Raw genomic sequence first — 25,697 nt, 5'->3', positions numbered from 1 at the left:
CAGAATGTAATGAGCAGATGGGGAAGGAGGGTGGGGATAAATGTTGGTTGCAATCCAAGATACTGGCCACGATCCAAAACAGAGTTTGGCATATTTAAATCTATTTATTCCAGTGCACTGTACACGGGGGTTTGGCCCTTAAGACTTTATAAAACACAAAAGCTTGTTTTCAACATACAATGCATCATTTGTTAGAGTTGTATACAAGTTTACTTTTTGAGTAATTATTGAGATGGCTTGCCAGAAATTGTTTATATAAATTACAAGTTGTTAGACATCTGGAAAACATTTCACAGAAAGAGATTTTTTTTCTTCCAGTATTGAAAAATTTATGTAGCAGATTAAAACTGCATTTTCCTAAACGTTCACATCTTAATATTGGTTATCTCTATCAATGTGTTTGCTTTCCTTGAGTTGACGCAAAGAGAAATCAAAGGTAAACCTTCCTACCCAACAAAAGAGTTTTGAAACAGTGCAATGCACTAAAGAAACAGAACGGGCTGATATAATGAGGAAGGGGCCAAAATGGTGATTGCTTTTTCAAAAGCCATGTTTCATTTCACCATTTAGTGCAGAAAAAATGTATCAGGCAGCACAACATTTAGCAAGTTAGAGAAGGAAAAAGTATTGCTGTAACGTAGCAGTTAAGCAAGGCCAATGGGAATTGGGCCATTGTGTCATTAAGGCTGTAGTCCTAAACACGCTTATCTGGGAATAAACCTCACAAAAGGAGGTATCTATCGGACTGCACTGTAAAAAAAAAAATGGTTGCATTTCCCTTTCCTCCAAGAACCTTTGGATGGCATACTTGGGTTTGGTCCAGTTCTTCCTTCCAACTCGGTGAAGTAGATTAGGTTGAGAGATGACTGGTCTAAGGTCATCAAATGAGCTTCATGACTGAAATTTGATTCTGGGTCTCCCCAGTCTATTTTGCTAGCTTGGGCAAAGGATGAGATGGCACCGCTGCCCATTCCACATACATAAGCCTCCTTCAGTACTGATGATGGGGTAGCAACCTCCATACTGCACCTGAGGCAGCAGGACAGTTGGCAGTCATAGTCCAAGACATCTGGAGAAGATCAGGCCGGGGAGGGCTGTGCGAGAGTCTTTAGTATCGACCAAGGAGGAGAAACCTGATTGGTTTCCTGCCAGTTGATTCTCCATTCAAAATTGGGGGACATGGGTTGTCTAAACCACTGAGCCTCTTGGGCTTGCCAATCAGAAGGTCAGTGGTTCAAATTCACTCAGCGGGGTGAGCTCCCGTTGCTCTGTCCCAGCTTCTGCCAACCTAGCAGTTTGAAAGCACACCAGCACAAATAGATAAATAGGTACCACTGCGGCAGGAAGGAAAACAGAGTTTCTGTGCACTCTGGTTTCCATCACGGTGTCCCGTTGTGCCAGAAGCAGTTTAGTCATGCTGGCCACATGACCCAGAAAGCTGTCTGTGGACAAACACCGGCTTCCTCGGCCTGAAAGCGAGATAAGCGACGCACCCCATAGTTACCTTTGACTGGACTTAACCGTCCAGGGGTCCGTTACCTTTACCTTTACCATTCAAAATTAGGCCCCTCCCTTCTGCTTTCAACCCTGCAGTGGAAATTATGTGGGTGCTGAGAAACCATCTGGAATGGGGTGGGGTGATTTTGAAGAAAAGAGGTCCTACAGGGAAATGAGTAAGTATCTCCTCCTCTTCCTACCCACCAGTCTTATGCTCAAGACTGCCATGTCCGGCAGCTGCTTCTAGTTTAACTAGTCAGGGTTGATGGAAAATTACACAGAACTTTTCATATGCAGTGTGCGTCAATATAATGGGTTTCACTGTACCTATGGGAGAATGGCCAAAGGAATGGTGGTTTCTTTCTCTATTTCAGAGCAAAGGATAAAACACCTGATATTGCATTAGTCAGAGCAATCACTGTTCCCTAGCTTGCAGTTAACGAGTGAGAACAAGTACTGTATATCAGTTTCTTTTCAAAAGAAAGCAGTGGGTCCAGTGGCTAATGTCTTTCAGTGAAATCCTAAGTAGGGTGGGGGGAGGGTATGTGAAAAGGCCGTTTTTCTGCTACATCTAAAGCCCTGGCTTCTACATCCTGACCAGGTGGCAGATGTGGCTTCTTGACTTATCTGGGAATAGGTTTCCAGATAAACATTGACTTCCTTCCTCTCCCCTCCCCTGCACATATATTCTCTTTATTTATCTTCCCTTTACCTCTCCAGGATCCTTGGCCTCCTTCCTGTCCTGTCCCAGCTTAGACTGCCCCACCTTGGGGCCTACTTTGGGCTACTGTTGGTAAAGGAACCACCAACAGTAGCTCTACACCCGGGGAGCTATTTACAGGCATTGTGGCAGACATGCCCACTGCCGATGAAGCGGTCCTGCACCAGGGGTGTCAGGCTGCTGCCAGCGACTCCTAGGCCGGTTGCCCAAGAATGTACAAAGACAAGGAAATGTTTCTTACCGTCCGCTTTTTATTCAGTATTTACAGAGAGAGGCTTTAGAACCCAGCCTATTGGATAATGGCGTTGTCCCAAGTTAATCTCCACCCCCGGTCTCTCCCACTTCCTCATTCATCACTTCTACAGGTGCTGCTACGTGCCCTCTGTCTTTGAGCTTTTTGCTCTCCTACTTTTAAGGCTTGCTGGGTTCTGGGAGATGGGGGGGGGGCTTGGAATGCTTTTAAAGACACTGTGTCTGTCAGCTGTCACCCCTCCCCCGGTGCATCCTTCTCTCCCATTATTTCCCAACTTTCCCCCTCATCAGCCTCTGAGCTGTGACCTTCCTCAACTCCCTGTTGTAATTCTAAACTGTCTTACTCTTCCTCCTCCCAGTCCCAGGCACCTTCACTCCTTCTGAACTGCCACCAGCCAGTGGATCTTCAGGTTAGGATTGTTCTGTTATGCTGGGGTTGGAGTGCCAGTGATGGAGATCTCCCTGGAGGTCAGCAAGGTGCTAATTGTTGTCAGGTTGTTTTCCTAACCTATTGGGCACAGCTTAGCTTGCTTACTTGGGTCACCTATAGGCATTTGAGGCTATTTGTGTCTTCCTCTTTGTTTAGGGTGAAGGGAGGAGACAATGAAACGCTTGCACCCACAGACACCATGTTTAACCTGAAGAGGATTTGTGCTGCCTCTGCCATTCATAGGCAGGTTATGTATATAATACATACATGCATATTCTAGGATGAACATGTGGTCATGTGTGTGAGTCAATGAATGGAGAAGGGTGACATTTGCATGACTTGTGTGAAGAGGCAAATGCAGATTTGCATGCATGTGAAGGGGAGGCGGGCACAGAAACAGGATTTACAAACAGCAACACAAAACCTGTCCACGAATTTGGGTGGATTCCCACCTGCACCTTGAAAGACATTTGATGGGGAGAATAGGAACAATATCCCTTTTCATTTACCCAGCACAAATGAAGGTGATCAAAATCTATTTTCCCTTGGAGTGGGGTGCCAAAGAATCCGGTGCCTGTTATTATGGCAATGTTTATGAGAAAAGTTAAGATGTTCATTCCATACTGAGAAACGTAATACAAGCAAAGCATAGTCTCAAAATGAACTCATTGCATCGCTGAGCCAAACTGCAGAGTGTTTTCAGTTTGGGGCAATTAGATAAGTGCTGAGTGCGGGCGAGTGGAAAAAATGTGCTCATAAGACTTATAATTAGATGTGAATATAACACAAGAGCATGTATGAAAGGAGTCTTTTTGTCCTTCTGTGGATTATTCTAGTCTTTATACTCATGTGGGGTGTTTTCCCCTTGCAAAGACATAGGCAAAAGAATATTTTAACAAAGCTAGAATGTGGAGAGAATTCTGCAGGCTTTTCAGCCTGATCCAGCAATAGCTTAGGGTGAGGTCTTGGATATGACCTCACTAAAATCACTAGAATCCCTAATTTCTTCCCCGTTATAACAGCTCCCTCATTCTACCAAGTGGAGAACGAAAAGAGACATGCCCAAGGCAGTGTCATACCCATTAACCGCCCTGGAAAAACAGGGGGAAATACTCACAGGACATCCTATTTTTTCTCGCAAGAGGACAGTGGCCTCTTGTGTGATCTCAGGCTGTACTTTTGGGAGGCATGGTGCCCCAAAAAGGCACGTTTTGGGACACTGTGTCTGAAAAAAACCCTGTTTGAGGGCAGACTTGAGATCTCGCATGTGTCCTGTGCAAGGCCAGATTTAGGTTTGATGAGAACCTAAGCTGCTGAAGGTAATGGGGCCTTTATATGTCCAGCTGTCCTTTGTCAACAACAAATTGTCGCTGTTTTTTTTTTTTGTGTTGTTGAATACTGTGGTACCTCGGGTTAAGAACTTAATTCGTTCTGGAGGCCCGTTCTTAACCTGAAACTGTTCTTAACCTGAAGCACCACTTTAGATAATGGAGCCTCCTGCTGCTGCCACGCCGCCAGAGCACGATTTCTGTTCTCATCCTGAAGCAAAGTTCTTAACCTGAAGCACTATTTTTGAGTTAGCGGAGTCTGTAACCTGAAGCGTATGTAACCCGAGGTACCACTGTATATGCTATATGGTAATTTATGGCCCTAATAGGTATCTAAAGCCATTTGCACATAACAAAATATGTATTTTATCAAAGTAATTGTTGAACTGAAATACAATTAAGAAGAAGTATATTAATAGTGAAATACAATTAAGAACAAGAATATTTTGGGGGCTCCTGCAAGAGAGTGGGGCCCTAAGCTATAGCTTGTTTAGATTATACATAAATCCAACACTGGTCCTGTGACTTGCACAGTAGTGCAGACCTGAAAGATGGTGCCATAGATTTGGGCCGCATTGTGTTGGAAGGTATGGAGTGTGTGCTCAGCTTTCCCCCACAGCTGAAGTGACTAGGTGAGCTAACTTGCCTTAGAGCCACAAATACAATGTAGGGTTCACCTGGGGCTCTGTGTGGGGAAATGCCCTTTGCAGAACCAGTAGTACGGGGGCTCTACAGAACAGTAATAACAAGATGCACCACCCAAGCTGTTCCCATTGAACCAATGTTAACTGGGAGAATATAATACAAGCTTTTAAGTTCGTTTCCAGAGCAGCCTTGGCCAAGCTGGTGCCCTCCAGATATTTTGGACTACACCACCCATCAGCCTCAGTCAACATGGCTGCACTGGTTAGGGATGATGGGCGTTGTAGCCCCAAGGGCACCAGGTTGGAAACTGCTGCTGTAGAGGGTTGAAATTAGAGAACTATTGTTGGTCATGGTGTTGCTGCCTGGTTTTTTCCTGGTCACTATAGCATCTGAGCAAACAGGTCTCAAAGGCTCTGCATAGCACTTAAAAACACCACCTGGCTGGCCAGAATAGGGAGCTGAAAGAAACAGATCATAATTGAACTCTCTTTAAAACAACCACTTGCTTGCAGGTGAAAAATACCGTGTCTGCAGTAGAGCTGGGATTCCTACTCTGATGTAAGAAATATTTTTGTTTACAGCAAATAATTTCATCGGTGAGCCTGCTGGAGCAACTGCAGAGATTTCCCAATAATCTTGCAATGGTCATTTGTAGTGATTTCTAACTCATTTTGCCCTAGAGATAATTATGGAATCTGTTTATGTCATGCATTATTTTCTTTTCCATACCCCTTCCTCCTCTTTCAATAAATGGTGCATCAATGGGAAAAATCCATTTTATAACCTGTATTTATGATGCAGCAGGAATGCCTCACAGCCATCAGTTGCTATGATCAGGTAATCCTTATGTAAGAAAAACAAACCCTATATACATAATTATTGACTTACAGTGCTGTGTCTCTTAATTGTTCCATTGCACCAGAACACTATGTGTATGAATATCTATATGGAGTGGGATGGGGGGAAAAAAGGATTGCAAGCAAACGCATCCCAAATCCCAACACCTACACATGAGTTTTGGACTCATGCCCCAAAACATTTTCTCACTACTCCCTACACCACTCCTCTGGGGCTTATATGCCAAGAAGAGTAAAAAATACAATGTTCTCTTTTTGTACAGATGCACACAATCATGTGTAACGCCTCTGGTATCATTTGAGGGAACAGTCAGCACTTAAATTCATCCAGATGTTTTATAGAATTCTCCCTCCCTTGCTCCCCCGATGGATTATTGCTTTAGTTTATAATAAATAGCATAACTAGTGAAGTAAAAAATCACAAATGGTGGCATGATAATGATTATTACCATATTATGCATTTAATCGACTGTATACTGAATTTTAAATTGTGTATTTGGCAGCTTAAATAGCCTGATTGAGGAACAGATGCAACACCAAGCCAGAACTTATATCAACTAGTTTTGCTAGGGTGGGGCAGGGAGTTTAGGGTGGCAGCCAAAAGTCTTCTCCAACCCACCTTTGAGACTGTTGGTTCATTCTGCCCACATTACACTGTTCTTATGCCCTTCTTTGTCCTCTGGATTGGCACACACCAATCTCCCTCTAGTTGCTGACTCCTATCTTAGGATACTTCTCTGCCATCACAACATCATGAAACACAATCTTATGCCTATACTGAAGATGTAAATATGTAAATGTTTGGGACCGCTTCCGTTCTTTAGTGGCAAAGAAATTTCCAAAGCTTCAACAAAGGTCCCTATTGGAGGATATGGGGCAAAGTGAAAGTAATGTATCATTTAATCGGATTTATCATTTGTTGCTTCAGTTGGCTCACTTGATCATCAGCTGCTTGATTTTGGATCAGCACATACTAGCTGGGTTGCTTTCTTTCACTGGCTGTATTAGTAGATTCATCAACTAAAACTAGCTTTTTTAAAATAAAAAAATTCTGTCTGAAGAAGTGTGCATGCACACGAAAGCTCATACCAATAACAAATTTAGTTGGTCTCAAAGGTGCTACTGGAAGAAATTTTTTAAATTTTGTTTCGACTACGGCAGACCAACACAGTTACCTACCTGTAACTAGCTATTTTAAATTAATGGATATGAGCAATTTTGATTGGTGGGATTGCAAATTGAAGACATGCTATTTTTCTTTCTTTCTCAAGCTCATGGTGCACCACTGCAATGAGAAATGAGAAGAAAATGTGCAAAATGACATTTCCTTGGGCAAGAAATGTTAGATTGGATTAAATTGTACATTATTTTCTCTTTGCCCAATATCCTCAGACCTTGGAAACAGGCCAATTTTTTGAAACAGAATTGACTGATTCATAATAACAAGTAACAACTACAAATATAATGCCCAAATACCAAGAGAATCACTGCATCCTGCTATGTTTACATGACATCAGAATATGGACTTAATCCAGGCATCCCCAACCTGCGGCCCTCCAGATGTTTGGGCCTACAACTCCCATGATCCCTAGCCTACCAGTGGTCAGGGATGATGGGAATTGTAGTCCAAAACATCTGGAGAGCTGAAGGTTGGGGGTGCCTGACTTAATCCATGAGCTTGTGCAACCACCAATGGTGTTTCTTCACCAATGCCCATAGCTAGCTGAATGGTGATTCATGGCCAGCAGAATTTATCCCATTTTGCCTGTATTGATGCCCAATTAAGAAGTTTCTAAAACTTTATTTTGCTAGGACTTTGGGACATAAGCATTGTTTTTACTGCTGCCTGTTTTACCATGTTGTTATCTTGACTCTATAGTACGTTTTGTTATTTTACACGAGGCTTTTCTTCCTACATGCATTGTCTCTGATCCCTAAGCTGCAAAAGTTGACATGACTGCCCATACAAGAAAAGCTTGTGTTGTACAGCACGCAGGTTGAAATTCAGATACATGTGTTCAACAAGGCTCCTTTGCCATGCGCCTCAGCACTTGATTTATGATTTAGACTGAACATGAGTGACATCAATTTTCTACTAGGTTGCTCACAGAATTATGTTCCCCCTCTCCATCTCTCATCTCCTGAATTCCCCAGTTCCAGGCCAGTGAAGGCAAATTAAGCAATTAGCACTTACAAAAAGTTGGACAGGGATGGATTTCATGCTGCTAGTGACACTATAAGGAATGCATTGTTTCTTTTGTGTGAAAGGAAGATGAGCATATGGAGGAGCTCCTACTCATCATCAACACCAATGAAGAGGCCCTTAGACTTCTCTCAAGTATACTTGCATCAGCAGATGGGAGTACCTTCTCTTCCATTCCATGGTGATTTGCATTCTGGCTGAAGACCAGAAATAGGTTGAGGATAGACAGAAGATACATGGTGATTTAGTGAGGTAAGCAAGGAACAGACCAATGGCAGGCTTGCTAAGCAGGCTGTGGGAAAGGTAGTTTGTGTGTGTGTGTGTGTGTGTGTGTGAGAGAGAGAGAGAGAGAGAGAGAGAGAGAGATCAGGCCAAACAAGCTACATGGCCTTGTAATCAATGTGATGAGGACCCATGCTGCAGAGGCATTTATGTGACTAAGACCACATGGGCTGAGTTGATCATGTGGTACTTTGTGAGGAGTCTTAGGAAATGGGTCAACACATCAGAAGGTTCAGTGACTCTTATGGGACCACTGGCTTTCAAAAGCAGTAGCTGCCCAATATGAGGAAATTCAACAACTATAAAAAGATGAATCAGCCAACAAAAATCAATGGCTATTCCTCAGAGTGAGAAACAGCTGAGTCTACCATTCTCCCCAGCACTGCTTTAGCACCTCAAGTAAAATTCATGTACTAATGGGATGTAGCAAATGCATCAGCCCTATTCAGGCATGGTGCCTCCAGGCAGGGCTATGTTTCCTGACTCCACCCCAACATTTGCATATTGAGTAGGAGGGGCAGAAGAGGAATGTGCTTCTCAGCTGAACACACTGAGACTCCTCCACAGAATGAGGAGCATCAATCATGCAGTGTGAAGGATTGTGCATGTGTTTCAGCAGGACACAAGAAGATTAACCCTCAAGACCTTCCTGGTCAACTACAAAAGTCTGAGCCTATAGCCAGTAGGAATGGGGACCTTCAGGTTAGATTGTGTAGTTCTGCTCCCACCACCATATACTTCCAGTGAACTTCTAAACAGGGCAAGTAGGTTAGATGCTATTCATGTTGTATCCCAGGAATCTACTGAATAAAAACACAGCCTGGTTTTTTTTTTAATTGGCATCTTAAATGGGCTCTAATCCAGAGATGTCTTGCATTTAACAAATGCATTGCAACAAATTCAAACACCACTGATTTTGGTGGGACTGAAGAGTGATTAACTTCCTCTAAAACCAATGGCTTTGGAGAAAGCCATTGAAGAATGAAAGTACCTCTTTCAGTTCTCACAGCTCTTTGCAGGAAGTTATTGTTGGTATCATAAAGATGTATGTGGAAAGGATGGCTGTGTTGAAGCAGGTTCTACTCTGACCTACATACAACTTTTTCTGTGTTTAAACTATGGCCAAAAGTCTGGGTTGATGGGAGGTACAGCTCAGCAACATTTGGAGGAGAATTGGTTAACTATTCCACATTTTGGGGTAGTCTAGGGACCTCTCTATGTGATCAGAAGCTCGCTGGTATGTGAGTTCGCCCACTTCAAATGTTGCAACAAGCATGTAGGTCAGATGCTGAGCATGCTGCCATGAAGCCATTTCCCTCCACATGCTTGTGAGATGCACAAAAGGGCAGTCTCCAATTTGGGGAGACTCGAGAATCCAAAACAGCAATCATTTGCTTTGACTGGGACCTTTCCGGAATAAATGGTTTGTACACTGCAACCGAAGACACCATTCTTAAATTAATTTACCCATAATTAAGTCCTGATGGAATCAAGTAAACATTCTCATGCATGTATGAATTTAGAAATTACAACACGACGATCATGTTTGGCTTCTTGCATCAAGGAGATTATAACATGTGCTTCCAATCGCTGAACATCATTGTTAATTTGCCCGAAAACTGTCTCAGAGTAATTGGTCTGTTCCCACAGTGAAGTGTAGTTAAAGCAGTCACAATTTGGGTTAAGGAAACTCTCTGGGGTGGGGTCGCAGGGAGAAGCATGTGAGCTTCACCCCCTTACAGTTTTCAGAGTTGGAGGGTGGCATTTTGAAGCAAGGAGCCTCCTGCACTTGTGAAGGGTACCAGCATGTTTGAGTATCATGGGAAAATGTGGAATCTAAAATGTGGTGGGTGGGGGAGCTGAATGAGTAAAGTAGGACCCTGACTTCGGGTCATCTGCCAAGGAAAATGTGATTGGGGTGTTGGTAGTAGACCCTTCAGGCTCATCCCCATGGCTCACCTCAGATATTTCTTTAACACAGGTAACAAATGCCTGAAGATGGCTAGAATGCTGATTTATTTCCACATTTGTACCATCTTGCCATTCTGGACCACGGTCATTATATCTTTGGGATAGCTATTTTGGAAAGGTTGCCATCAGTCTCTACGTTAGATTAGAGTAACGGCTTGCCATTAGTCACCTTTGTGTGATAGAGATAAGCAACAAAGAAGTTGCCAGTAACCTATCACATAGAAGCAGCCTTGTAGACAATGAGAAAAACTACAGCACAGCCAGAGAGAGAAAAGAACAGAGGCACTTTTGATTTAAATGAGGCTTTACTGTACCCTGCCCTGAAATCATTGACAAATGCGATTTATAAATGTCTTCAGTCAGTCAATGAATTGCTGTTTGGTATAGCAATCCATTAGCCAAAAGGAATGAATAAATGCAGGCAGAGATATGCCCCCAAAGTTGAAACATACAAGTAAAAATGGGAGTGCTTAATCAACATTTTCCCAAAGGTATGATCTCTTTATTTGTTTTTGCATTCTACAAAAGGCCTTATATGTAACCACACCAGTGTTATGGATTACCTTGAAGAAAGCCTAGTCAAATGCCTTTCTTATGGACTACTTAGGAGTGATCAGGAATAATTAAAAAGGCAACACGTATTTTGGAATTCCTCATGGCAAGGTCTTCAAAAGAATGTGCATTAGCTCAAAATGTCCTTCCACCAGTGTCCCCACTCACCAGCTGATCTCCCAAACTCTGTGTGTTCCATGCAAAGTTCTGAAGATGAAAGCCTGCCTTCAGTATAATGCAGTTAGGCTCATCCCCCAAACCAGGAACTCTATAGAGCAGAGGTTTTCAACCTTTTTGAGTCCATGGCTCCCTTGATCAACTACATTTTTTTCCTGCAGCAACCCTGTGGGGCTCAGGAGCCCAGTTGTATCACCCCTTGCAGAGCTGCCAGCCTCTCACCCTTTTTTGAACACCCTCCCTTGTGGATTGTTCCCTCAGCCTCCTCTCCCCTCTCCTTGGGAGTCCTCTGGGCAGCTGTAGCTGCTGCCCCTGGTCTCTGAACTGCCCCGCCCCTGCCCCAAAGAGGAGCTTGTAGCCAGGGCTGCTGCAATAAACAGCTGTGCAAGCCTTTGGGAGGCAGAGACGTGAGAGGACATCAGAGGAGGGAGGGAAGGAAAGAGGGACAGAGGCCAGTGTGGCCCACGGCACCCCTGACCATCATTCAAGTCACCCCAGGGTGCCATGGCACACTGGTTGAAAACCACAGCTGTAGAGGGCTGGCCCAAGGCATTCTGCTGCCTTCGGCAGTAATATGTACCACAAAGTACATGATCTCTCCCCTGACATGCCCTGGCATTGCATGTACAGAAGTCAAGTGGACCTGGAATCTTGCTTGAACCCTGGCAACACAGGAAAGCATCCTGCCCCACATAGAGGAATGGTTAGGGAACTCAGAAAGAAACAGCTATGGGGTGAGGACCGTCACTCCCCTCCCAACATTTGCTGCCTGAGGCAATTGCCTCATTCTGCCCAGTACAAGACTAGCCCTGGCCCTGTGCAACTAGATTTCCCGATCAAAGGGAGGATTCTGTCTATGTTCAGATGCAGGCAGTTAAAATCTCCTTGCGGACCTTCACACTCACTGTGTGAAGGTTGGGGGATAGCATCTGGCTGGTGACAACTGGAAACAGGATGTTCTGGATTAGATGACTTTCGTCTGGTCCAGCAGACAGGCTCTGGTTTTTATGTTCTTAACCTGTGATGCATATTTCTCCTTTCTGAGGACCTGGAAACCCAAATATACTCAAGTCAAAATATGAGCTGCTTCAAGTCTGAGTTTGCCAAATGGGTTTCCCGTTCAGCATGAGAAAGCATGGGAAAAAATCTCAAAAGTAGGGGAAATGATCTTCTCCTGCCAAGACGAAGAGCTACATCTTCTATGCAGTGAGCTTTTAAAAGACTTCTATGGAGATACCTTACTTTCCTCCAGAGATGTCAAGGTTTTATATATTGCAGTACATTTATATTTCAGATAGGAAAGAAATGCATTCCTGGTCTGTCTCAAACTGCAGCAATATTTCATCCATGGCAGAAGACTAATTCTGAGCTAATTTATAAGTGGCTTGGATGATTCCAAGGTTTATAAGTCAGTGGAGAATTTAGCTCAGGTAATTCATTTCGATGTACATTAAAGCGATCCAGCTCGCTATCTAAAATAAATGACTATAAAATAAAATGAAATTACATGGAAGTTTTTTGTTATCGGGCACATCAACTAAAGCATAACTCTTCATATACATTACATTATGCGCTTTCTGCTGAAATATCTTTATGCATCTGCCCTGGTCTTCTAAGCTAAACATGCATGGCATTGGGAGATAGTTTTTCTTTATCCCAGACTGATACTTTAAAAATAAATAATGTATCAAACTGCTATAGTGGTACCTTAATATTATTAAGATTGAGATAGTCTTAAACTATGTTGCAACCTGAACCTTTATCCTGGTTTTTTTCTTTCTCTTTTGAAGAACCACCAAATGGAGGCCATTTGAAAGGCTTCTGAGTCAAAACTTATTCTACATTGATGCAGCTATGTCAGGGATGGGGAACAAGTTGCTTTGGGCCAGTCTTTGCCCACCAGTGTGCCCAAATTGGCTCATGAGGTCATTTCACTCAAATCATAGCCACCTGTTTATCAGCTGACAAAAAATGAATGACAGAATCTGATGTGTGGAGTTCAGTTCTGCTGGGTTTCCCAGTGGTGAGCATGCCATCTCATCTCCCTAAGCCCACAGGCCATCTTTGACAGGTGGTGAGATTGCTCAGCTATCAGACACTTAGTAAAGGTAAAGGGTAAAGGGACCCCTGACCATTAGGTCCAGTCGTGACCAACTCTGGGGTTGTGGCACTCATCTTGCTTTATTGGCTGAGGGAGCCGGCGTACAGCTTCCAGGTCATGAGTACCCCCAAATTCTTCATCAGACTAGATCAGGGTTTCCCAAACTTGGGCCTCCAGCTGTTTTTGGAGTACAACTCCCACCATCCCTAGCTAGCAGGAGCAGTAGTCAGGGATAATGGGAACTGTAGTGCAAAAACAGCTGGAGGCTCAAGTTTGGGAAACACTGGACCAGATGGTTGAAAATGCAAAGGGGGGGGGATGGGAATAAAGAAGAAAGTCATCCATGTCTTCCTCTGGTAAAATGGAGCATGGGAGGATGTAGCAGATATTCAAATGAGGCCCTTTCAAGTGCTTTGAGGCCTGCTGGGAAGGAGAAAACAAATAATGACTGGTCCATTCCCCCCAACTATCTGTAACTACAACCAACTGCTATGCAGCTCAGCTTCCATCCTTAGGCACAACACACCAGTTCCTAGATGGGAAACAGGAATTATGAAAAACTAGGCACTCTTTATATAAACAGGGATGCAAATTAATTTGGGATTGCTTGCTTTCTCTTGATACCTGATCTCCACTTGCCATGGGAACCTGTGTGTTTCACCCAAGAATGGAGGCTGGACTGATTAGCAGCTCAGAAACTCTCTTGTTCTGTGGCATAGCTGTGTCGTTCAGTGGTACAAAGATTTATACGCACAAAGGACTGAGTGCATTGGAATTCCCTCATCTGTAATAGGCACCTAGTTTGGAGTGAAGACTGTATTGATGACAGAACTGGAATGCAAATGAGGCTGCCTACAACTCATTCTGTGAACTGTGAACCCATGAGAAATAGGAACAGAAGTTCATAGGGAACGAGCGTTCTCACAACAAAGACCCATCTCCCATCTTCACCACATTTAAAAAGCAGTGAGAACCACTTTGAACAGTCATGGCTTCCCCCAATGAATCCTGGAAGGATTAAGGGTACTGGTAGTTGTTAGGAGGCCTCTATTCTCCTCACAGAGATATTTTCCCAGATTAGTGTGACTCCTCTTCCCAAGGAACTCTGGGAATTGTAGCTCTCTACATTTCTATACAGTGGTACCTTGGGTTAAGTACTTAATTTGTTCCAGAGGTCCGTTCTTAACCTGAAACTGTTCTTAACCTGAAGCACCACTTTAGCTAATGGGGCCTCCAGCTGCCGCCGTGCCGCCGTAGCACAATTTCTGTTCTCATCCTGAAGCAAAGTTCTTAACCTGAGGTAATATTTCTGGGTTAGCAGAGTCTGTAACCTGAAGCGTATGTAACCCGAGGTACCACGGTACTAGTCTTTCCTCTTGCATGGTATCGCTTGGTAGTTCTGGTGTTTGTTCAACCTATGGTATTTTTAAGTGATCGTCCCTTTGGGTCTTGATCACTAGGAAAATCATCATCATCATCTTGTTCTACTGACTCCCATTATTGGCAACACAGTTATGACTTGGTAAGGAAACAGGTTACATGGGTAGGGTTGCCATACATCAGGATTTCCCCGGACATATACAATATACACCAGTCAGCAGCAGTGTCCGGGCAGAAATCAGACAAATTTCTGGGAAAATCCAGACATATGGCAGTCCATGTCGGCAGCGTCGTTTTTACTGTATTTCCACAAAAATAGCTCAACACTGTTTGAAATATGGCAGCCCTATGTTTCAGTTGCATTGTGATGGGAGATAGGAGGAAGATAATTTGTACTCAGCCTTCTGATTCGGAAACTACTCAAATGTTCAAAGGTGGGGGAGGGGGGGTCCAGCCCTCCAAGAACCAAGCTGCATAAAAGGATGTGCTTGAGGCTGTGTATTTGAATTTCCATCAAAGCCTCTCTCCATTCAGAATGCTAGATTAGTTTGGTGGCTTGCAGCTTGTGCAGGCCTGTGCCGTCAACCCTCTGGGCACAAACCATTTTGTAAAACAGTTGCTAGCAAAATAAACATTAAGTTGTAGTACCTGAAGAATATGTTATCAAAGGGGTGTAGCAATTCAGCTGAATGATAAGAGGTAAGTTTTGGAACATGATCCTTTGTTCTGCCCACCTCCCCCAAGCTGGCAAGCATTCATGTATATATTTTATGTAACTAAGGAGAGAAGTAGGCAAGTCTAAAGGACACTGCATATTCTTTATTCTTCACTTACATTTGTTTTTTAAAAAATACTTTAAAAAATAGTGCAGTGCTCATTCAACATGAAATCTTGGAAAATGGAAGTGGTTTGTTAGCTAATAGGAAAGGAATCTCTTTTGCTGTGTTTCATGAAACACAGCCAAGAAAACCCAGTGGTTGAAGCACTCCCAAACTAAATCTACAAAATGACTGTTATTTGAAGGGTTATATCATGTTTTCCATTGTCATCTTGACATGAAACAGTTTCCAAACTTTGGAAATCGGACCCAGCTGACTGGTGTTAGGAGTATAAAATAAAAAAGAGTACATGTAGCTTTTCATGCAACAGGGAGAATTATGACTGGCAAACAATTGCCCCTGTTGTATGTCTTTGTTATCTAGGGGCTTTGATGGGGGAGGCATAACACTAAAAGATGAATGTGCGCATATCTACAATGATTTGGAATTATTGTGGAACCACTGTTCTTAAGAAAAAATGGATATGTTACTTTCAGCAGTAGATTTGAACCAGGAGATAGGGAAGTAGATTTCATGATGCCATGACCTCAATCACTGAGAAGTGCAGTATATGCAAAGTCACCAAAAAGTCAAGTTTAGGGAAATTTAGTAAGAAAGAAAAGTTGATCCAGTTCATAGCCTAGCTGAAATGTTGTGATTGATACTTGTGTCAATAGCTAGACTGCAACAGAAAAGACTGTTCACCTGGAACAAGAGACTACTTTGAATCAAGGCCACCACTCTGCAATGAACCTTTGGCTGCTTGATCACAATTTGAATATAAAGCTGGAGCCCAAGGATGAAACATCACATGAGTTATGCAACAATTGATGACATTTACTTTGCCATATTGTATAGGCAAATGTAGTTAGAATCACTGTGAAATAAAACAATATGGTGGGGAGAGCGGTGTATGTGTGTGCTGAAACTTCATTTTGCAAGAGGAGACAGAGGAGATATGATAGCCATCTTCAGATATTTGAAGGGCTGTCATAGAAGATGGAGCAAGCTTGGTTTCTCCTGCTCTGTAGGCTAGGGCCTGAATCAATGGATACAAGTTGCAAGAAAGGAGGTTCCAGCTAAACTTCAGGAAGAACTTTCAGACAGTAAGAGCTGATTGACAGTGAAAAAGATTCCCACAAGAGGTGGTGCACTCTTCTTCCCTGGAAGTTTTTAAGTAGAGGTTGGACGACTGTCTGTCATGAGATTCCTGCATTGCAGGGATTGGGCTAGGTAAGGGATGTAAAACTCCCAAGAGACTGCAATCTACTCCCATTATAAAAACACTGGCAGTGATCTACCCATTGGATTGACCAAAGTTGTTGAGCTTTTTTGGGGAAAGGAGGAAGACCCAAAGCTGTTTTTCATTCTTCTTGCTGAATTTATGTTTTTTTAAAAAAATTTGATTATGGTTCTTTAATTTCTATTGCCACTTAATATATTAAAAATATCTCTAAGCGGTGTGCAATAAAGAAGCAACAACAGGCAACTGTGTATTACAAAAATACACAGTTACATATAAAAATGTTACATTAATACAAAGTTACAATATATATATAAACCAATAGAAATTCAGTTTCCTTCTGGTACACTCCACTCTTAGCCTCTGGGTTCTCACCCAGGGTCCAAACATGTTCTGCTACTGATATTTTTGTGCCCCTAAGCACAACATAGAACTAGACATTACCATCTTGCTCCATGTCTCTTTCCTCCACTGCAACATCTAATACAACACAGTTTCTTCGCCCCACCTCATATCTTTGGTTGCTGTTAAAACTAGACATCACTAGGAAGAGAGTAAGACTGGCACTCCATGTGGAGGTCATTCATTTCAGACCAAATAATAAACTAAACTTAACTAGATGGGGAGTTCGAGATTCATTAATTTCAAAATGAACACTATGAAATAGAAATGGCAAATGAATGGAATAGCATCAAATATTCTTCTCCACCCCTAGCAACACATTTGTGTTTGTTGTAACGTCCAGTTCTGCCCATAAAACACAACTGTATAATCTTTATTGTATCCTTAATCCATCATTTGGGCAAAATGCACTGGCTTAAGAAAGAGGAGGATGAAAAATGGAAGAGGGTGTTCTCATTAAATTAAGGCTCAAGCTTGTTGAAGAAATGTTCTGAGCAGGCCACATAATTTATTATTTTGGCTCTTGGATCCATAGATTCAAAGACTAATTAAAAGCTGTTAGCAACATTTTGAGGAAGACAAGCCAAATTCATCACGTCTTTAGACCTCAGCAATGTGCAAAAATTAGAAAATCAACCACCACATGCCACTCAACAGCATATAATAATAATAATAATAATAATAATAATAATAATAATAATAATAATAATTTATTTGTACCCCGCCCATCTGGCTGGGTTTCCCCAGCCACTCTGGGCGGCTTCCAACAAAGATGAAAGATACACTAAAATGTCACATATTAAAAACTTCCCTGAACAGGGATAGTTGTGAAACCAGAATGCTTGGATTTTCCCCATTGAATTTCCCTTATTTTAAAATTTGTGTGCACTCCACGACACTGATGAGATTATGGACTTAAATTCTTTCAGAATTGCTTAGGCAAAAGAGTTAGTCTAATACTTCTTGGAACTGGACCAGATCCATGGAGAAGGTTGTGTGTGAGCTCACTGGATGACTTTGGGCCAGTCACTGTCTCTCAACTTAATCTACTACACAAGGTTGTTGCAAGGATAACATAGGGAAGGGAGAACCATGTACACCATCTTGAATTCATTGGAGGAAAATGTGGAATGGAAACGTAATAAATCTATAAAAATAATGATTGGTCATATCTAGGGAGACCTATGTCCAAAGTCTTGTTCAGAGCACCCCTTCCTATCTACCCTGTAGGGCTTCTGTTTGATTATAATAAGATAATCTGAGGCGTTTGGAGCAGATAATTTAAAAATGCCCCCAAATGTGATAAATGCAAAGATAGAACAGAACAACAAAGTGAAACAACTAATCATCTAGGATTCTATAGGAAACACTGGGGCATTTTCATGGTTTATAGACTGAGTAGATCTCTTGAATGCACCGAAGTTTCAGAGTGAATGGGCTGAGGACCACAGAGCCTTAAAAGGCCTTGTTGGAGCCACTTTGTTTGCAGCTGTCCTTGCTCTGCTCAGTGTCACTTGGTGAAAATTTGGCCACAGAATGTATGGGTTGTTCACATTGCTTTATAGCCTGAGCAAACATGCCAACTTGGACACCCTGAGAAATAAACTGCTGTTAAATTAGATTTCACAGGGATAGGGAGGTTTTTAAGCATATGCTAGCAGCTTGAACAGCCATACAAGTTTAAGCCTGGGTTGCATCTACTTGATTGGTGGCCCAGGACTCACTTTTAATTGTTGGCCTTACATATTATATCCTCCTTCCTAAATCTGTTCTCATTCTCTTGAGCATGTCAACCTAGAACTAGCTTGTGACCCAGTTGCAGGTCATGACACAAGAAATTAAGACCAATGACTTAGATCATGGTAGAAATCAAGAATACAACAGCCTGAGACCCTCAACAAACCAAGCAGCTGTATTAGCAGAGAAAGTGTCTATATTTCAGAAGACCAGGGCACAGCCAACTTTCTATTTTAACACCTTGTCACTTTGAATGAGCATTAGACTTCCCAGTGGTCACCAAAACATGGGGGGGGGGGAGGAGAATCAGCAAAAGGCTCTCCAATATATATATAACTGATAGCATGTCTAACATGAATGCCAGAATTAGACTAGACGACAACTTTTGGAAAGAAAGAAATGAGCCCTCCATCTGAATTCTTGCTTTCCATCTTCTGTTTTAACCACCAAAGTCTAAGATTAAGCTGGAAAGTTGGAAAGGGAGAGAGGTTCTGCTTATAGCATCAAGATCTATCGAGCACCTTATGGCATTGATTCAACATTGTTAAAAATAAGTAAAATAATATCTGCGCCAGTGAAAAAGAAACTTCAGCGCTACCCTGTTGCAATAAAGCAATGGATTCTTTCCCCAGCTTCTTAAGGAAAATGTTTGATGGATCTTGGGCTCGAGTCAAAAAGCACATATGGAAAGTCATGCAAGGGAAGGGTAATTATCTAATTTTCATCAAACCATAGGCCTCCTCAAACTTATGAAGCTGGCCTAATTTCCAAGAACACCTACTCACCTAAAGGATGTGGATTCCCTGGAACTTAATTTAGATTTGGACTTTTCTAAATCACAGGAAGCCACAGACCATTTTCTGTACTGAAGGTTACATTGTGCAACACTCTGAATCCCCTCAAGGCCCTTGCTTTCAAGAATGCTCTCATTTCAAATGTGGCAATCAGCATTGCTCAAGCCAGCTATGCGCAGCTGTGCGCTCTTACTCAGGGGCCTTTACAGCAGGGATTCTCAAGCATGTCTTGCTCAGCCATCTCCCAGTAATTCACATCCCCACACAAAATGCAAGAAAGAAATGAGTTGTCCATGATTAGGCCTTGGGTGGAGATGAAGTGGGCTTGGTTGAGCGGAGATGGGAAAGGTTGCGCTTCCCACATTAGGGAATGAAAAGAGAAGGCAAATAGCATTCTGGGCATAGAGCCGTCTACAAGCTGTGCCCTCCACACACCCTACAGTGAACTAATGACAGCTTTTCATGCTTAGCTTTGGGAAACAAAGATTCCAAATCAAGTGCAGATTGAAAGCTGGCAGCTTTCATTCCCATCCCTGGTTTCGGGATCAAGCAACACATGGAAACTAGGGCTTGCCTTTCTGAACAACTAACTCAATAATTGAGAAAATAGGTTGCTTACGCTTAGCCCAATCCATATTCATAGAAGTGTTTTAAGACTCGCCCATGCCTCTCTATGCTTCACCCAGCCAAGCAAGAGGCATCATTCAGGCAGGCAAGCAAGGACAGATTTCAGCCAGGCAAAAACACTCAAAGTGGGTGCGAAGTAGTGTTGGTGAGGGATGTTACCTGGGGAGAGGGATGAGTGGCTGAGGAGTGTGTGTAGCCTGGGGTTAGTCCCGAGGGCCAGGTAGAGTCGTCTGAATGGTCACATTTGGCCCCCATACCTAAGGTTCCCCACCCCTAATTGAAACCACACAGAAGTCTTTTACAAATGACATTACAGTGGTACCTCAGGATAAGAACTTAATTTGTTCTGGAGGTCCGTTCTTAACCTGAAACTGTTCTTAACCTGAGGTACCACTTTAGCTAAAGGGGCCTCCCGCTGCCGCCGCACCGCCACCACGTGATTTCTGTTCTCATCCTGAAGCAAAGTTCTTAACCTGAGGTACTATTTCTGGGTTAGCGGAGTCTGTAACCTGAAGCGTCTGTAACTTGAAGCGTCTGTAACCCGAGGTACCACTGTACACACATGTATTACAAGAAGCAGAACCAGTTACAAAAGGTAATGCATGAAGTAGTCTTAAGCCAATGGCTCTCAGATGTATCCAATGAATGTGGTCCATCCATGCTACTTGCCTGTATCATGGGGAAAGTTTTGCGTTTGGCCTATTTCTCAGTTGCACCATTTAAAGCTTAAATGCCATCAACTATAATCAATGTCAGGGCTTTGTGCAGGTCATCAAATGCTTGTATTGTAACTGACAAACCAGAAGATCACATGGGGTTGTACCCAGCGTAGTGTGAGTGGAGTTCTGCTTGGGCAATGAGATGTCTTTTTTCCTCCACATTTCTTCTGGAGGGGCGCTCAAACCCCCAGAGCTGCTTTTGAGAGCATGTGGTAAGCTGGAAGGGACGCAGAGAGGTATAGAAAATTCCATTGCATGTACAGGTGTCTGTTGCACAAGTTGGATAGAGTCCATTATATTCTTATTGCAGATGACCTAATCCTGATTGCAGGTGACATAAGACTCTATTCAAGTTTTTGCTTCAGGAATGGAAATCTAAAGCTGATTGATACGTTACCTCCGTTGCATGTGGCTGGTGCTTCCCCATGGATAGATCCCAACCCTGACATCTAAATTGAATAATCAGATGGGATGGATAGGTTGTGTGGAATGTTATCCATCCACTGCCACCAACACCCAGGAAGGTGTGGTGCTGGTGGGTTCCCACCTGACATGACAATGCTACATGATTATCCAACTTAAGCATTACTGCTGTGCTGTGGGATTAAGCCATAAGGAAGGGGCAACCGCAACATAGAGGTATCATATAAATCAGATCCCAGAGGAGGCTGGTGTAAGGGATGGGGGAGGGAATGATAGTTGCAAAGTTTTTTGTTCTGTTTCAAAAGCAACTTTAACTGATTGCTCCCCAGTGAACATGCTTCTATTGTACATCTGAATGTTGGCAAAACCCCAAATGGGGTCATATCTTTTCAGAAAACGTGCCGACAAGAACCAAGCACAACTCAATTTGCCCCTTATGTCTTGAATGCTTTGAAATGGAAAGGTATCGTCAAGAAAGCAGAGAGCTATTAGATGTAAGCAATTCTTAATCACATAACTTGTTCTTGAAGCACCCATAAGGAGGCTTCAAACATGAAGGGGCAAGGCTGGCACTAATCCCCAAGCCTATCTAGCATGGCTGCAGTCCAGTTATTAAACGTTGCATCTTTTCATTTGCAATTTAGCTAAAGCTTTGCAGTTATTGATAGTGTTGAGATTACTCCAAGGGCAACCTCACCTCCCCCCCCCAAAAAAAACCACATTTACTTATCACTTTCTGAATGTGCTATTGGATGAAAAGTCTTTTTGGTCTATTTAACCAATATAGCAAATGTTCGTCATTTATATGGATCTAGGTACGAGGCTCATGTGGTACAGTGGGCAATACTAATTGGAGCATAGGATGATTAAGTATTCTTTTGGAGGAGAATTAGCAACCACTAGATGGCCCTTCATTATAAGTGCTGATGCTTTGGTTAGTTAGAGCTGGAGCGGTGGCAGGGGTGAGGGAGAAGACTTGACTCAAACAAATGTTCATGCAAACCAGGAAACTTCATCTTGGTGAACCACAAATTAAACAAGACTTGCAAGGAAGAAAGAGCCCTGGTGAAAGAACCATCATTCAAATACTCAGATATTCCCCAATAGCCAGAACTAAAACCAAAGATGCCATTGTAGCCTGAGTCTAAGATGACTTATATCAGCATAGAATAAAAGATAGGGTATCTCAGCGGCCAGATGTAGGTGTCACAAAGTGGGCAACTGGTGGTGATGTGACTGTCACCATAGGAAGGTAGGATAGAATCATGGTGCAAGTCTATTTCATTCCCCTCTTTAGTTATTATGGAAAAGAAGAAGCACATTGTGTAGGGCTACATCTGATCATTCTCAGTTCTGTATATCCTCAGCAGTTTCCTTAATGTCTTGCCAGAGCTTGTCAGTTGGCAAGATATGCTAAGAAAAACAGTGCACTGACTCAAATTTGATATAGACCAAATGGAAATTCTTTCTGACACATCCAGAGCACTTTATAATGTGATTAGAAACTCTCTTTTTCATCCTTATAAACACTAACACCCACCAACCATATAATGCTGCTTCATTGCCTACATTGTCTCTCTAAATAGGTTTTGAACAGCCTTTGATTTGTCATTGTCCATTGTGGGGAGCAAGGAAAAAATGGGAGGAAGAGTGAGGAAAGATGAGATTGCTTCTAGAACAGAAGCCTAGAAACTTGCATTGTATGGAAAGATACATTGCTAAGAAAGTACTTTACCTGATATTGCGTTTGAGCTATTCCATGCCAACAAAAACCCAGTCTCACGAGGGTAATTTTATCTCTTTGTCCTTGCCTCTTAAATCTAACCTGGCACTGAAATGATGAAACACCCATGACAAGACAATCTGCAAAAATGTCATTTTGGGCTGCACCATTGAATCCTTTGCTACATCTGCCCAGAATGTGTACTCCCAACTAGAACCAAACACCATGTCAGAATCCATAGTCATAACCATAAGGGCACAAATATCTATGTGAAATAGGCAATGGAATATGGAAAGCAACCAAAATGCAGAGAAGTTTCCTTCATGCAATTGCACTGAAAAACAACATGCTTCTTTGGTGGAAATGGTTAATTTTTCCTTCTTGCAGTTTGGAAGATGGATGATTGATGGTTAACCAAGGAAGGGATGGTGTTGGATACTCATATTTAATATTCACTAAGATGTGAGATGAACATCCACCATCATCCACACTGCAAATAGTTGCATGAAAGACAAAGCATACAGGAGGAAACCACAAAATCAGTAGACATGTATGATCAATATTGGGGAGTGTGGTGGGGATAGCTATCTGAGGGTGCAAGCCTTTGCATGTCTGCTCAGAAGTAAGTGCCATCAAGTTAAATGGGGTTTAATCCCAAGTAAGAGGGAACATTGAAATCAGAGCATTTGCTTGCTGAATGTGGTGCTATTACATGCATCTCAGATAAATAATAAGATCTGAAGTAACGTGTTTCAGCAATGCAGTTTTTGCTAGGTAATGAAGATTATTATTGGTGGTTCCTTTTCTTATGGTCTCTAGAGTGCCTGGCTTGTACAGAGCTTGAATTCTGTCAGGAAATGTGATGCCTGTTTTGGACATGGATTTCAGAATGTTCCAAGAAACCCTTTCCTATAATTGCAGCTATGGATTGTGTGAGTGGGTTTGGTGGTGATGAAAAGTTTGTGACCGGTTTCATCGACCCAGTTCTGTGCACAAATAAATAAAACGTTGCACAGTTTCTTCTGGTACACCTCATAGCACACCTCAAAGCTCAAAATGTATCCACTGATTAAAAAGATCTAAAAAGAAAACAGGTCACAAAGCATCTGTACTACAAAAGGTATAGGACATCTAGTACCAATTCATTTTCAAGTGATATTTTCTTTGCATGCACCAAGAGCAACCCAATCCTAGGTATAATTACTTAGATGTAAGTCTCCCTCTGCTTAATCTTAAAGGAGTTTGCAAGCAGATCATGTAGAAGCTTGAAGCAGCCTCTGGTGAATAATGGTACAATATTAGAGCAGTATGTTCCATCCTTCTGCTTATGTCTAAGAAGTAACACACCCACACACCACACACAGCTGGAAAATCTTTCCCCAAAGCTGGAAGAACCATTCTGGTTTGCAAAAGTGTTTCCTTTGACATTAAAGTTTTCTTTTAAAAGGTACATGTTCCTGTATACCAAAGCAATACTTTACTATATAAAAAAACAGTCATGTTGCAAGGAGCTGAAGATACAGCCTCGTTAAATATGTCAAAATGACTTCCAGATTTTGCTGAACTAGTATTCACAAATCTTACTCCAACAGCTAAAAGAAAGGAAGATTAAAAAGTTTCCAGAACTTGTCAAGCAAAGCAAAGGATGCAAAGAACTTAAGCTAAGAAAACGGTGCACAAGAATGCGTAAGCTCAGATAAAGTTTGTTTTATTTAGGCTAGTACTACATGCTACAGAATAAAGCAGAGCAGAGCAGGACCCTCTTTGATTGCTCCAACCGGTGACAGGAAAATGGCTTTGCTCAAGGCTGATTTTATGGCAAGAGGAGAAACAAAGTGTTGAAAAACAGAGCGTTTAAAATCCATGAAAAATCGTAAGTGGGAATTACTCACCATCTTGTTGTGCCAAAATAACTGAGGGTTGCAACACAGCAAGGAAAAGCAAAACGGCTCCCTGCACACAGCTCATCATGTCTAAAAAATATTAGACATGAGACTCTATGTGCAAAAGAGAGAAGGGAAAAAAGTGGGGGGAAAGAAAAATCAAAAGAGCACCATCAATTGTTTCCTGCCCTTTCAGCCACCGGGTCCTTCAAACAACTCAGCCACAGACATTCCTTTGCTCTGGCCTTAAATAGGAAAATCTTTGGCTTCCTTTACTTCCCAGCCCCTTTCTGAAATATGAGAGGAGGTCCCATCCCCTTAGCATTAAATGAAATGATTAATATTTCTTTTGGCCTTGCAGAAGGAACAGCCAACTGAAGCAGCTACATAACACATCTGGAGAGTTTGTGCTTGTCAGCGGCTGCTCTGTGTGTATGGAATACAGAACATGCACATATATGTTATATTATATGATTATGGGCTTTGGTGTGTGAGCTGATTTTCTTTATGTGTGGCATGCAAGTGCGACAGAGAAGACTGGATTTCATTTTTTCTTAGCAGTTGACTTTTTTTGTTCTAGATGATGATGGTGATTCTAAATCAGAAAGACCATGTTGAGGATTGAGTTTACCTGAAAGGTTAGAAATTTCTCTCACGCACACACAAAAATGGAGAGAACCCAGAAAATCATATGAGACCACGCAATTCTTTTGGGGAGAGACCAGCGTTGAAGCCACAGCTTTTAAAATGTGAACCAGACCTTCCAGAAAAGGTACAATTACTGTCTATAGGGAATGTGAGCTCAGCTCTGGGCTTCACGCATGCCATACATTTGAAGCACAATTAAAGCACATGACTCCCCCCTAAGGATCTTGGGAATTGTAGTTTGGACTGGGAATTGTAGATTGAGGGGGTAAATTGCAGTTCCCAGA

General features: G+C 42.3%; 1 protein-coding gene across 1 annotated transcript in view; it reads right to left on the bottom strand.

Moving 5' to 3' along the window:
• Nucleotides 1-25,007, bottom strand: part of COL3A1 (collagen type III alpha 1 chain) — a 95,756-nt gene extending 70,749 nt beyond the window's left edge. The window contains exon 1 of the mRNA XM_053360166.1: nt 24,775-25,007. Coding sequence (XP_053216141.1) covers nt 24,775-24,853 — 79 coding nt within the window. The 5' untranslated portion in view covers nt 24,854-25,007. The remainder of the gene's footprint in view (nt 1-24,774) is intronic.
• Nucleotides 25,008-25,697: the final 690 nt, after the last annotated feature.

Source organism: Podarcis raffonei, chromosome 1 (assembly GCF_027172205.1).
Source record: "Podarcis raffonei isolate rPodRaf1 chromosome 1, rPodRaf1.pri, whole genome shotgun sequence".
NCBI classification, from domain to species: Eukaryota; Metazoa; Chordata; class Lepidosauria; order Squamata; family Lacertidae; genus Podarcis; species Podarcis raffonei.
The sequence above is the reverse complement of the archived record's forward strand: the minus strand, read 5'-3'. Positions and strand labels throughout refer to the sequence as shown.